The sequence below is a fragment of the Equus caballus genome, chromosome 6 (genome assembly GCF_041296265.1).
Source record: "Equus caballus isolate H_3958 breed thoroughbred chromosome 6, TB-T2T, whole genome shotgun sequence".
NCBI classification, from domain to species: domain Eukaryota; kingdom Metazoa; phylum Chordata; class Mammalia; order Perissodactyla; family Equidae; genus Equus; species Equus caballus.
The window spans coordinates 20,426,233-20,440,619 of NC_091689.1; the positions used below are offsets into that span (position 1 = coordinate 20,426,233).

At 40.7% G+C, this 14,387-nt stretch overlaps 1 protein-coding gene across 49 annotated transcripts in view; it reads right to left on the reverse strand.

Annotated features, from left to right (window-relative positions):
* The window catches only part of USP40 (ubiquitin specific peptidase 40), a 77,426-nt gene that overhangs the window by 8,154 nt on the left and 54,885 nt on the right, over positions 1 to 14,387 (reverse strand). For 37 of the 49 annotated variants that reach the window (XR_011439540.1, XR_011439547.1, XM_070269522.1 and 34 more), the window contains 5 exons: positions 12,666 to 12,740; positions 9,870 to 9,996; positions 7,352 to 7,446; positions 5,882 to 6,000; positions 2,547 to 2,612 (listed from right to left, as the gene is read on the reverse strand). Coding sequence is in view for 40 of the 49 variants with exons in the window: in XM_070269522.1 (XP_070125623.1) it covers positions 2,547 to 2,612; positions 5,882 to 6,000; positions 7,352 to 7,446; positions 9,870 to 9,996; positions 12,666 to 12,740 (482 nt within the window). In the remaining 9 variants the exon portion in view is untranslated. Of the gene's footprint in view, positions 1 to 2,522; positions 2,613 to 5,881; positions 6,001 to 7,216; positions 7,257 to 7,302; positions 7,447 to 9,869; positions 9,997 to 12,665; positions 12,741 to 14,387 lie in introns of all 49 variants that reach the window. The other 12 variants (XR_002808521.2, XR_011439543.1, XM_070269536.1 and 9 more) reach the window with 5 other exon arrangements.

Consider the following 14,387-nt stretch of genomic DNA (forward strand, 5'->3'; position numbering starts at 1 on the left):
AGTGCCATGTCCGCGCCCAGGATTCGAACTAACGAAACACTGGGCCGCCTGCAGCGGAGCGCGCGAACTTAACCACTCGGCCACGGGGCCAGCCCCCTCCTCTGGTTTTTATGAGGAGATCTCCCCTAAACTCTGAATACTAGTGGGAAATCCTCTTTTCTACTTCGATTTCCTGCAATCCTGACCCAGACGAGAGGCGAAACTCTCATTCTAGCCCACAGCAGAATCCCCTGGGGAGGCAGCTGAAGGTGGTGGAGGAACCTTCCTGGCGGGCACGGAGGGAAGTCAGGAGGCAGAGCTACAGGGCTGGGCCGGATGACACTATGGGGGTGAAGGGGAGGGGTCAACCGGCCTAAGGTCCCAGCCATGGCGACTCCCTGGGAAAGGCTGGCATCAGCGCCAGAGCTGTGAAGCTACCGTAGGTGCTGAAACTCTGAGCTGGTGTGGGCAGCCAGGGGTGAGAGGTGGGAAGAGAGGCGCTGGAGGCGCCGAGATGACAGCTGCAGCTGCGAGAGTAAAAGAGGCCCTGGCTGGAGAAGAGCGTGGACAGCAGGTCCTTGGAGGAAGAGAAGAGAACCTCTCAGAGAGGTCGGGATTGTGACAGGACAGGAAGTAAAACTACAGATGAGAACTGGGAGGCAGAGAGGAGAGAAATGGCATTTTAGGAGGTGAGACAACAAGTGATTTTAAATGCTTATTTCTGTGATATCTGGTGTTTTTACCAAAGAGAAAGAGTGACCCAAGGGGAGAAAAAGAACAAGCGGAGGAAAGAGGGAGAGCGCAGGCCTCGTGCACCGGGAGCTGAGAGGGGAGAGGAGGAGGCTGTGCGCCAGAAGGGCCTGGAGAGACTGCCCCTCCCTCGGGGGAAGGCCTCGTGGGGTAGCGGAGTGGAAGGCCCGGAGCTGAGGCAGTGAGGCCAGAGCACAGGCAGGGTGGTGAGCGCAGGCAGTGCAGCTGCGAGGAGGTGACAGGGGCTGGGGCGGGGAGGACGAGGAGGGACCAGAGGCCCCACTGAGGAGAGCAAGAGAGCTCTGGAGGCCGGTCAAGGACAGAAGAGCCAACAGGGAAGGGGTCTAAGTAAGCGCACAGCACGGCCTTCAAAGGACACCGCTTACAACACACGTGACAAAGGGTCAGTATCGTTGTTATTGAAAGAGCTCATACAGATTAGACTCTTTTCTAAGACCCCATTACAAAAACAGGCAAAATATTTGAAATAATTCACACACTCACAAAATACAAATGGCTCATAAGCCTTTGAAAAAATGCCCAATCTTACTAGCAACCAAAGCCTTGAAGCAAATGAGACAAGGTGACCATTTCTCATTTCTCAACTTAGCAACAGCCAAACAAGGAAAATACGCAATGCGTGTGTGGGGGTGAGGGGAAGTAAATACTCACAAACACTGTCTGTGGGAATACAAATTGGTATTAACTTACCCGGAAAGGAATTCCACATTATTTTAAGAGGTTTAAAATGTCCATACCACCTGATCCAAAAATTCCCCTCCAGGAAACTACTCCTGGTAATACACTCTGCATGAAGAACGCATTTTTCTAAGAGCGATGAGGCTAAATGAAGGCTCGAGAGGGCGGAAGGAGTGCTGTTGGAGTTACTGTCCAAGAGGCTGACAACAAGAGTGATGTTCACGTCATATTACACAGAAAGAATCATAATATTTGGTGACACAAAACAGTTGTCTTTTTTTTTGAGGAAGATTAGCCCTGAGCTAACTGCCGCTAATCCTCCTCTTTTTGCTAAGGAAGACTGGTCCTGAGCTAACATCTGTGCCCATCTTCTTCTACTTTATATGTGGGACACCATCCACAGCATGGCTTTTGCCAAGTGGTGCCATGTCCGTACCCGGGATCCCAACCTGTGAACCCCGGGCTGCCAAAGTAGAACGTGCGCACTTAACCACTGCACCACCGGGCTGGCCCCCAAAAAACTCTTATAAAAGATTTTCCTATAATGAAAAAAAGAACAGGAAGGTTTGACTGTAGACGACTCTGAGGTACTTCTTTATTCAATACCCAATTGTTGACTAGAACACACGCCTGTGCTAGGTACCGGGGATATGGCGGTGACCAAAGAACACAGCACTTGCTCTCACAAAGCTTATACTCAGGGAGTGGGAGACACGCAGTAATGGACAATTCCACAAAGATGTACTGGGGGTGTCAGGATGAAAAAATCAGGACTTTAAGGGGGCAGAATGACAGGTGCTATTACACATCAGTTTGACAACAGACTATCCCAACGCATCGATAAGAGCTAGGGATGAGCATCTTGCTTACACTTCAAGATCAATGTGCATTTGAGACTTACTGGAAAAGTCTCACTGTTTTCGTGGAAAAATGACTTCCAAGTTCTAGATACCAGACACAGAAATACATTTCTTGAAAACAATCTGTTTTAAGTTGCCAGACCACTCAGAAAAGCAGTGAAAACATAATTTACTATTAAGTTTTTACATTTTTAAAGACATGAACTCTCCACCGTGGTAGGACACATGTCTAACCTGTATGCGTGGGGGAGGTCTTACCCCAAGTTTTCTTCTTTCTGAAGGGGCTCTAAGCAGATCTCAGTTCTCCTGCCCAGTTTATATTCCCTGATAAGAAATGAAAGAAAATAATATTGAGTTAACATATCATTTAATTTTGTACAAATATTTTTTGCCAATTTTAAGCTTTTTTCTTAAGCAAAAGATTATACTGTATAAGAACATTCAAAATTTAAGAGACTACTATGAATAAATATACCCCAACAAAGTGGACAACCTAGGAGAAATGGATAAAAATTCCTAGAAACACACAACCTACCAAGACTGAATCAGTAAGAACTAGAAAATGCGAATAGACCAATCACTAGTAATGTGACTGACTCAGTGATCAAAAACCTCCCAACAAAGAAAAGTCCAGGACCAGATGGTTTCACTGGGGAATTCTACCAAACATTTAAAGAATTAATACCAACCCTTCTCAAACTCTTCCAAAAAATAGGAAGGAACACTTTCAAACTTATTTTATGAGGTCAGCATTACCCTGATACCAAAACCAGACAAGGACACTACAAGAAAAGAAAGTTACAGGCCAATATTCCTGATAAACATAGATGCAAAAATCCTCAACAAAATATTAGCAAACTGAGTTCAACAGTACATTAACAAGGTCATGCACCATGATCAAGGGGGATTCATTCCAGAGATACAAGGATCGGTCAATAGCTGCAGACCAATCAATGTGATATACCACATTAACAAAATAAGGGATAAAAATCATGATCATCTCAATAGATGCAAAAAAAGCATTTGACAAAATTCAGCATCCTTTCATGATAAAAACTCTCAATGAACTGGATATAGAGGAAACAACTCAACAAAATAAAGGCCACATATGACACGCCCACAGCTAACATCATATGAATGGTGGAAATCTGAAAGCTTCTCCTCTAAAACTAGGAATAAGACAAGGATGCCCACTGTTGCCACTCTTACTCAACATAGTATTGGAAGTCTTAGCCAGAGCAACTGAACAAGAAATAAAGGCATCTAAGTTAGAAAGGAGGAAAACTGTCTCTATTTGCAGCTGACAGGATATTATATATCGAAAACCCTAAAGACGCCATCAAAAAGCTGTTAAACTAATTCAGTAAAGTTGCAAGAGAAAAAATCAATACACAAAAATCAGCTGTGCTTCATACACTAACAAGGAACTGTCAGGAAGAGAAATTAAGAAAACAGTCCCATTGACAAAAGCATCAGGAAGAATGAAAATAGTCAGGAATACATTAGCCGAGGAGGTGAAGGACCTGTACACTGACGACTCTGAGACTACCACGAAGGAACCGAGACGACGCAAACAGATGGAAAGATACTCCATGTGCTTGGAGTGGAAGAACCAACATCACTAAAACGTCCACACCACCCGAAGTGATCTAGACAAGCAATGCAATTCCCATCAAAATTTCAATAGCATTTTTCCACAGAAACAGAAAAACCAATCCTAAAATTTGTATGGAACCACAAAAGACCCTGAATAGCCAAAGTAATCTTGAGAAAGAAGAACAAGCTGGAGACATCACGCTTCCTGATTTCAAACTATATTATAAAGCTTTAGTAATAAAAACAGTATGCTACTAGCATAAGAACAGATACATACATCAATGGGTAGAAGAGAGAGCCCAGAAATAAACTCATGCATATATGGTTAATTCATTTACAACAAAGGAGCCAAGAATATACAACAGGGAAAAGACAGCTCTTCAATACACGGTGCTGGGCAAACTGGACAGCCACATGCAGAAGAATGAAACTGGACCCTTATCTTACACCATACCCCAAATCAACTCAAAATGGATGGAAGACTTGAACGTGGGACCCAAACCATAACACTCCTACAAGAATACACAGTGGGTGGCTCCTTGACATTGGTCTTGACAATGAGTTTTTGGATTTGACACCAAAAAAAGTTTTAACAAAAGCAAAAATAAACAAACAGAACTACATCAAACTAAAAAGCTTTTGCACAGCAAAGAAACCATCAACAAAATGAAAAGGCAATCTATAGAATGGAAGAAAATATTTGCAAATCATACATCCGATAAGGGATTAATCCAAAATATATAAAGAACTCATACAAATCAATAGCAAAAAAACCAACTAATCTGACTAAAAAATGGGCACAGGAACAGAATAGACAAACAAATGGCCAAGAGGTACATGAAAAGGTGCTCACCATCACAATTCTTTAGGGAAAGACAAATGAAAACCACAACGAGATATTCCCTCACACCTGTTAGAATGGCTATCACCAAAAAGATAAGAGATAACAAGTGTTGGTGAGGATGCAGAGAGAAGGGCACCCTTGTGCACTGTTGGTGGGAATGTAAATTGGTGCAGCCACCTCTGGAAAACAGTATGGAGGTTCCTCAAAAAATTAAGAATAGAACTACCATATGATCCAGGAATCTCACTTCTCGGTATATATCCAGAGGAAATGAAGACAGGACATTGAAGAGATATCTGCATTCTCACGTTCAGAGCAGCATTATTCACAATAGCCAATACACAAAAACAATCCTTGTGTCCTTCAACGGATGAAGGGATAATGATGTAGGATATATACACAATGGAATATTATTCAGCCATGAGAAAGCACAAACTAGAGTTTGCGACAGCACAGATGGACTTTGACTTATTTCACTTAGCACAATGCCCTCAGACAGAGAAAGACAAACACTGTACGATATCACTTATATGTGGACTCTAAGAAAGCCAGACTCAGAGAAGCCAAGACTAGAATGACGGTTGCCAGGGCTGGGGGTGGAGGAAAGGGGAGACGGTCGTCAAAGAGTACAAACTTCCAGCTATAAGATGAGTAAGTTCTGGGGATCTAACGTACAGCACAGTGATTACAATTAATAATACAATATTACAGAGTTCAAAGTTGCTAAGAGAGAAGATCTGACGTGTTCTCAGCACAAAGGAAGTGGTAATGATGTGACATGACGCAGGTGTCAGCTAGTGCTACGGCGGTCATTATTTTGCAATATGGAAGCATATCAACATGTTGCACACCTTAAACTTACACAGCGTTATATGTCAGTTATATCTCAATAAAGCTGGAGGAAAAAACAACACTCAAAATTTCGCTCATAGTATCTGGAGCACAGTAAAAACAAGAAGCTACATTCATACTTAATATGGAAAAGTGAAGTTGTCCCAGAGTTTAATTTATGATAAAAAGTGTCATCCAACTGACAAATGCAGAACTACCAGGAACAGGCTTTCTTTATCATCTGACTTGTCGCTCAGCCCACCCCCACTCAGCACCCCAGCGGTGCAGGAAGGGAAGACGGGGTGTTCACGGAGAAACCTACTTGAGCTGCTGCTGGTCAGCTCGTAAGAGCCTGCTGGGGCGCTTACTTTCCACCGTCCAGGCTCTGAGGAAGGCTGGGGATGGGATGACAAACTCCGAGAAGGAGGGCAAGGTCATGGCCTAGAAAGGAAACAGACATTTCTCCAATGGTTTGAAAAAGTACTCTTAAAAATACACTGCTTTAGGAAAAAATGAAGCAGTACACAATGACATCTGAGGGCAACAGTATCTCGAGTAATGGTAAAATCTATTCAAGAAAATCAAAGGAATAGCTCTTAAATGAAATTAATCCTGAGTCATTTTTGTATTCCTGTCTACTGAAATCAGCCTGAGGGACAAATGAATTTTCCATTTCTAAGTCTCAGCCAAAACCCCTTTTTTAATCACTACATTTTAGGAAATGAAACTTTAAAATTAACTTCTGAGTATAACTCACAAGAACGGAGGGTGCTCTAATAAAAGCAAGGGACTCATCTCTAACTGCCACCACTGCTAATGAAACTCCTCAATACTGCACGCTCTGTCAAGGACAGGACTTTTGATTTTGAAATACTTCAAAATCTGCAGATCCAACCGCAGGGCCTAAACTGCTGTGCTAATTCTGTAGGGGTAGATAACCATTTATATATTTAGGTTGTAGTATATAAAATGGCCAATATTCATCCATTTATTACCTAAAGCAGCAGTTGTGTATATTTTAATCCAACACAAGAAAGAAAAAAGTGTCTCGCCTTTTGTTCTCACAAAAATAAGATCATTTGCTATTTTTTGAGGCAGATTACTTCATACATTGAGGACACACAGGAAAAGTCAGATATTACTGACTGATATTTGTATTAAATGCCCCCACACTTTTTCCTTTAAGAGGAAGAAGGGACGTTCATTTCAGTCCAACAACAGTGACATGCTTCTTAAGCACTGCGTGATGTATTCAATCCAGCCTTTCCATTTGGACAAAACACTCTTTCTCTATGAATGTTAATGTATAAGAACACAATTCAATATCTAGTTTGACATCCTGACATAAAGCTGATATTCTGACCTCCTGGGAAACTGTTAACATGTCTTTTAACTAACAACATTTAACACATGGATCACAATGATACAAAAACGATGTAAATAAACGGGTAAAGTGAATGCTTTACAAATGTTTCAATAAATCATGTTTCCCTAAAAAATCAAAATGAACGTAAGCCGCAAGTCACTGAGGATATATTCAAATGAAAGCACAGCATGCCTGTCAGAGTAGGGACAAATGAAAGCCACAAGGGCAATTGGCAGAAACAAATACCAGGGAGCGTCTGAGCCATATGCATGTCGCCTGCTGGGTACTTACCGCTGAACATGGCATATAACAAATGCCCTATCAGAACAGACTGTAATTGAGGGAAAAGGAAATAGAAGAACATATTAATATCTCACTGGAAGAAGCCAGATCACCACTAAGGCATGCTGCAGGAGGAAGTCTGACCTGAGACTTCAGCTCCATCAAGGTGGCATCTTCTGAGATGTCAATGTCTCCCAAGTAGTGGAGGGAGACTTCTGCATGTACGTCACCAGGAGCACCTGTGAAGGACAGAGCCAGATGTCTGACAGGGGCTTTCAATGTATCTACTTCATATTTCTGAAATACGTGCCATGTTTGGATATCCTAAATAGTTTCAGTACAATTCTGTCCAAGAAACTCGTAATCTGAATTCCTCGAATTAGCTCCCTCCCGACTTCAGAAGGGAGGAAGCTCCGCCTGGTAAATCAGCAGGCAGGGAGCATGCTGTTGGCACAAACCATGGTTTTCTCACTATAATTGGTTTGAGGAATTTTACACCTGTGCTGTGCACATAGAACGCTCTTTTCCATACGCTCTCCTTCCTCAAAGAGGACTTTGCTGGTGGGATACTCTGTCCTTATTCTTTATATTACCTTTCTGTTTCTTTTTCTCATAACACTTATCCCAACTTGTTACTCTTTTGTGTGTGTGCGTATATGCTTTGTTTTTTTTCTTGGTGAGGAAGATGGTCCTTGAGCTAACACCCATTGCCAATCATCATCTTTTTGCCTGAGGAAGATTGTCCCTAAGCCGACATCTGTGCCAATCTTCCTCTACTTTGTATGTGGGATACTGCCACAGCATGGCTTGATGAGCTGTGTATAGGTTTGTGGTCAGGATCCGAACCTGTGAACCCTGGGCTGCCAAAATGGAGTATGTGAACTTAAGCCCTACACCACTGGGCCAGCCCCATATGTGTATTTTTTTTCCCTAATCTGTCTCCCCCAAAGAACATGATTTTCAAGAGAGGGCAGGCCATCTAGCTTGTTCATCTCTCCAGGGCCTGGTATAGTGGGTGCCACACAGAAAATGTTAATGGACTGAAGGAATCCTTGACAGTAAGAAGGCCTTTCTATATTTGCTTAAAAAGGAGAAAAACAGAATGCTCTCTCACCTAAAACTCTGGATTATAAAACATGGTAACTAAATTCAAAATTCAGAATAATTTCACTCATTTTTGCTCTAATTAAATGTCTTCGTTTATTGCTGGGCATATTGCTAATACATAATAGGAAATTAGATTATAAGCAAATTAAGTGAAAAGGCTCTCTTCAGGAGAGGTTCTTCCTGTGTCTTAAGGACACTCCAAGCTATTAGACACTTTCAGGAAACTCTCAGGAACGAAAAATGTTTCTCATACGTTGTGATAACAGAAGGATTACCAAAAAATGAACCTGTTTTTTTACATTCATGGAGAAACACACTCATTAAACATGCTTTTGAAGTTTGTATCCAACTCTACATGTAATTATTCTATCAAAGCAGTTTTAGAATTAGTTAAATCTAATATAATACAACTGAAAAATAACAATGCCAATTTCATAGCTAATTCAACACAGAATATTTTATTGCTCTCCACATATAACCCTAACTTCAAAGAGTAAGGAGGTGAGAATTTGACTTGTTTATATTAATTTCAGTACTGAGGTTTGAAAGATAAAAAGAAATGTAAATATATGATATAATACTTCCAGAAACTAAAAAAAAAGCTAAAGAATTAAGTAAAGCATGATAAAAAGAAAAAAAATTGGTCCTACTAAAAATATATTCTCTTTATAGTTACAAAGGAGATTAATTTGCGTTTCTTTAAATAACGAAGTGGAAATCCACTTTTTACAGTGGCAATTCAAAGTCACTGCTAGTGACTTCTTGCTCATCACAATGTGTGTGCTGCATTTCGTCTGTGGAGAAGCAACTCAGACTAAAACAATATGTTTACACTCTGCGTCTCTTCTCAGAAGTCGCTGAGATGCGGGGGACGCCCTTGAAGCGGTTCCTGGGGATGTGGTGGCAGCAGCAGAGAGAACGGGAGCTGTGCAGGGTATGGACTCTAGCCCCGCCTCTCTGCCCTGGGGGCTGCAGTGAAGTCACTGTCAATGATTTAAGCCGTGGTATGGTAGTTTATTGTAATCAGCGGGGCTGCTATTCTGTTGTCATGTGGCTTTTCAGAGACGATATATAAAAATTCCTTTAAAAAATTTAATATATTAATATAATATAGATAAATATAGTCACAGTACTTTATAGAGGTTACAAAGCACTGGTTAAAAATAGATGGTGAGGGGCCGGCCCCGTGGCCAAGTGGTTAAGTTCGCACACTCTGCTTCGGCGGCCCAGGGTTTTGCCAGTTTGGATCCTGGGGACAGACATGGCACCGCTCATCAGGCCACGCTGAGGCGGCATCCCACATGCCACAACTAGAAGGACCCACAACTAAAAATACACAACTGTGTACTGGGGTGCTTTGGGGAGAAAAAGGAAAAATACACTCTTTAAAAAAAAAAATAGATGGTGTTATTATGATGGAATGACTTATGGAATAAATAGGTTTTGATTTTCAAACTTACGTCTTTTAAAATATATATTTCAGTTGCCTTCAGAGCAGAAGCATTTTACTTTTCTTTATGACCCGTTGGCTACTGCAATTCCGTTCTGTTCTCACCTTGGGCGGAAATAGCTCTCCAGATCCCACCTTGAGAAGGGGTACAGTTCCTCCGGTCCTGATGACTCTTCCAGTGACCCGAGGGATGCTGAGGCTGGTACCACCAGATGGGCACCGTCAGGAAACCCTGAAGAATGGAGCATGTCTAACTGCTGTGATACACACAGATTAAGTGAACTTCCACTTCCACTTCCATAGAGAGAAACATCTTGACAACAGGAAATGTTTCTGAATTTATTATTTTTCCTTTTAGATGTACTAATTGCCATATATTACACTTGTTTATTGTTTTTACAATCAAAAGTTTAAAATCATAAAAATCAGTCTTTGGGATGACTGGGACTAAATGTTCTTTGTTTAGAAGTATCTTAGTAGCTCCAATAAATGAAAAATACGAACAAAGTAACAAAATATCTGACAGAACAAGCTATACAAATCTTTCCAGGTTCTGTAAGAGCACCACCTGCACGTGCCACTTACAAGCAGTTTCCATTGATCAAATTCCTGAAAGAACTTTACAGAGAAGCAACAACCTGCTGAGCTCAGCTGGATTCCTGTAGACAAACTACATGAATAAGCCTCTTTCCTTAAACAGATCTGTGTAATTTCAGTTTTACTAACTTAACAGGTTCTTCCCCACCCCTTTTTTTCAGTTAGTAAAGAAGCTGTAAAAGATTTATTAAAGGATGAAAGATGTTGTTGTCACAGTGCTCAGTTTCCAACAGTAGAAGATGAGAAGGTAAAAAAAAAAAAAGAAAAATATTTAAAATATATAATTCAAGAAATGAGTATTAAAATGAGATTTCTCCTTTTTATCCAATTGGTGAAGATCAACAAATACTCAACCTCTATTTAATTGAATAAATAAATATAAATCAGAACAATAAAATTCTACTTTTTCACCTATCAGTCTGTCAAAAACTAGAAAGTCTAATAATATTCTATATTGGTAAAAATACAAGTAAACTTGAACTCTCATAAATTGGTGGCAGGAGTATAAACTGCTGCAAAGTGTTTGGAGAGTAATTTGGCACTCTCAAAATTTAACATGCCCAAGCCCTCTGACCCAGCCACTCCACGGTTGGGAATTCACCTTCTGATACCCTAGCCCAAACATGCAAAGCCATAGATGCAAGGACAGTTACTGCGAGTTGTTTATGGCTAATACGTAGCAAAACCCTGAACCAATCTAAAGGTCTCTCTGTAGAAGACTGGTTACATTATGGTCTGCCATAACTTTTGACAAAGCAATTTCAGCTCTAGGAATTTATCCTGTAGATATATACATGCAAAACAGCACATACATGATATTTTTTGCAGTGTTATTTTCTATCAACAAAAGACTGGAAACAACCTAAGTCTTCTCTGGAAAGGGACTGGTTAAATAAATTATGGTACCTCCATACAATGGAATATTACATAGCCATCAAAGAGAATGAGATACCTTTATGCGTGCTGATACAGTATATATATGGAGATAAAATATTAATGAAAAAACTTAGCTACAGAATAGGGTGTCTAGCACATAATCTTTTGTATAAATAAAAAGAAAAAATATGCGTATATATATATATGCATATGTATATATATGTGCTACATATGTAGACACACATCCATGTGAGAGCGTGTGTGTCTACATTAAAAAGCACAGAACTCTGGAAGGAAAGAGAGGAAGCTGGCTGCCTGTGGAGGGAGGACACCGAGTGGCTCGGAGACGGGAGGGACACTACTTCCTGGCCCAGCTTTGTATACACTTTGAATTTTGTATCACGAGTACCACCAATTCAAAAATTAACTTTAAAGAGCATGGTAGAAAACACAATAGAATTCTATGAAGTCATGGAAAAGAATAAGGTAGGTCTGTTTGTGTTTACATGAGGAGATCCTCAAGAGATATTAAGTGAATAAAAACAAACAAAAAAACAACAAGAGGTGTAAAACAATGTATAGAATATGATCCCCTTTATGCAAACTTTAAAAAGGATATGCACATATTTACAGTCAACATATAAATAGGCATAATTTTTTTCTTGGAAGGGTATATAAGGAAAAACAAGTTAGTTGTGATTCTTTCTTGGGAGAAAGCTATGGGAGAAATTTTTGTTGTTCATTCATAGCCTTCTGCTGTTTCAATTTTCCATTCATCAGCAAATGGTTATCTGAGTGCTGGAATTTTGGGTCATTTTTTGGTTTTCATCTTTACACCTATCTACATTAAAAAAACCCTATAATAATGGTTTTAAAAAGTGATAATAAGCTGTGTTTATGAAAGCAGTGAAATGAGCCCTCTCAGTTACTGCTGCTAGGACTGTAAATTTGGTACAATTCTTTGGGAAAACAATTTGTCAATACACAGCAGAGAGTCTTGAAAAAGTTCATACCCTTTGACTTGTTAATTCCATGTTTAGAACTATCTTAAGGATTTATATTTAAGTACTATTTGTAAGAACAAAAAATGTAAAACAAGCTAAACTTCCAATAATGGGGCTATAGGTGAAGCAAACTGTGGTAAGTCATACATTGGATGTAATGACTTTGGATTTTATGGTCAGGTTAAAAAATTAAATATAAAGGGTAGGAAATAAAATTGTACATACAACTGATTTTATAGGAAGGAAATATATAAAGCTGTAAAATATGGGAGCTGTCTGACTGGTAGGATCTTGAGTTAAGTTCTCTATTCTCTGTATGATTGTCTGTATTTGCCCATTTTCACACAATGAGAATATATCGTCTTTGTAATCAGAAAACAGTAACTGTTATCTACAAAATGTCTGATTAGAAGCAAAATCTTACCAGAGGAGGAAGTTTTCCTTCAATTAAAAGCAAAGTATCTCCAGAACATATCGTAAGCTCTTTCAGTGTTGCATCCTGGGAAAACAAATTCCTTTTTGTCACTTATGACTTCTGAAAGGGACAAACAGACCACTGGATCTTTTTTTTTAAACCCTATGCCTCTACTACCCTTTCAAGAAACAAATAAAGGAATAATAAAGCAGATATTGAAGAGACAGGAAATAAGCTAAGACTATAAAACAGTAAATCATTATGTATTAAATTATGGGGTATGAACCGTAAGTATCATAAAAGGTTAGAGGAAGGGAGATGGGTGAGGTGAGAAATGATGAGAGATGGATTTACATAAGATGAAATCTTAGGTGAGCCTAAAAGGATGGGCTGGATTTGGAAAGCCAGAGGAAAGCCAGAGGAAGCGGAATGAGTCTCTCATGGAACGAACAGGGAGAGTCACGGTTAAGTCAAGAATAAGTATGGCTTGTTCTGGGGACGAGCAAAGAGCTAGAGTGATTAGGGTGGGGAGCAGCAGTTGGAGAGTAACAGGAAAGAAAACTGGATTGGAAGGGTGGTCACGGATTGAAGGGATGTGGAATAGAAAAAAAGGGGTTTTCAGCGGCTTTGAAAAAAGCCACTCAAGACTTCTGAGAAGGCTTTTTTTTTTTTAAAGATTGGCACCTGAGCTAACAACTATTGCCAATCTTTTTTTTCTTTCTGCTTTTTCCTCCCCAAATCCTCCCAGTACATAGTTGTATACTTTAGTTGTGGGTCCTTCTGGTTGTGGCATGTGGGGCGCCACCCCAGCATGGCCTGAGGGGCAGTGCCATGTCCACAGCCAGGATCCAAACCAGTGAAACCCTGAGCTGCTGAAGCAGAACACGCGAACTTAACCACTGGGCCACGGGGCCGGCCCCTAAGAAGGGGTTTTTAAAGATCAATCTGGCTGCTATATGCGTAACACAGCAAAGAGAGGAACACCTGAGCTGAGGGAAGCCAGCTGCAGTAATTTAGGTGAGGCAAAAAAAAAAAAAAGGTTTGAACCAGGAGGCCAGCAGCGGGAATGGTTAGCAGAGGAGTGGAAAAACCGACAGGCCTTGGAAGGCCGAAACCAAATATAAGAGATGGCAGGTAAGCAGTGTAAGCCCCATTTCAGGCTGCAAAAGATCAGGATGGGAAAGACAGCAAAATCTGGGAAGAGGAGTCAGTTTTGAGGGTAATGAGTTTGCTCTTAGGGGAACAGTTTGATACCGACGGGGGAATTAATAGAGAAAAAACTGCAGAAACCATTTGACTAGACAGACTCTTCTGACATCCAAACTGTATGTCCTGAAGATTCTTCGAGGTCCACTTCTTACTCTGGACAGTCAAATTCCTGCCCAAGGCTCAGGAGGGGCCTCTCTATATTGCAACTGACTGCTATGCAGCAGAGTGTCCCAGGGGAAGGCCCCACGACACCCGCTTCAATCAACCTCTGCTGATGTTCAATGCCACTGTCTATTACTGAACAGAAAGCAGGCAGATAAAGAGGGGAGAAGTGGGCTGCTGACAACAACTGTCTAAGCCTTCTCTCAAAGCTTCATTTGGGGTCTACTTCTAAGGCCATGGGTTTGGACTGGGGTGTTTGACGCTATTTGGATCAACAAGAAGACTAACCAGATTCCACCTCTCCTGTGATAAAACTGTGCCTAAGGCTACCCTAAGAGTTTGGCTGGATCCAGAGATGTA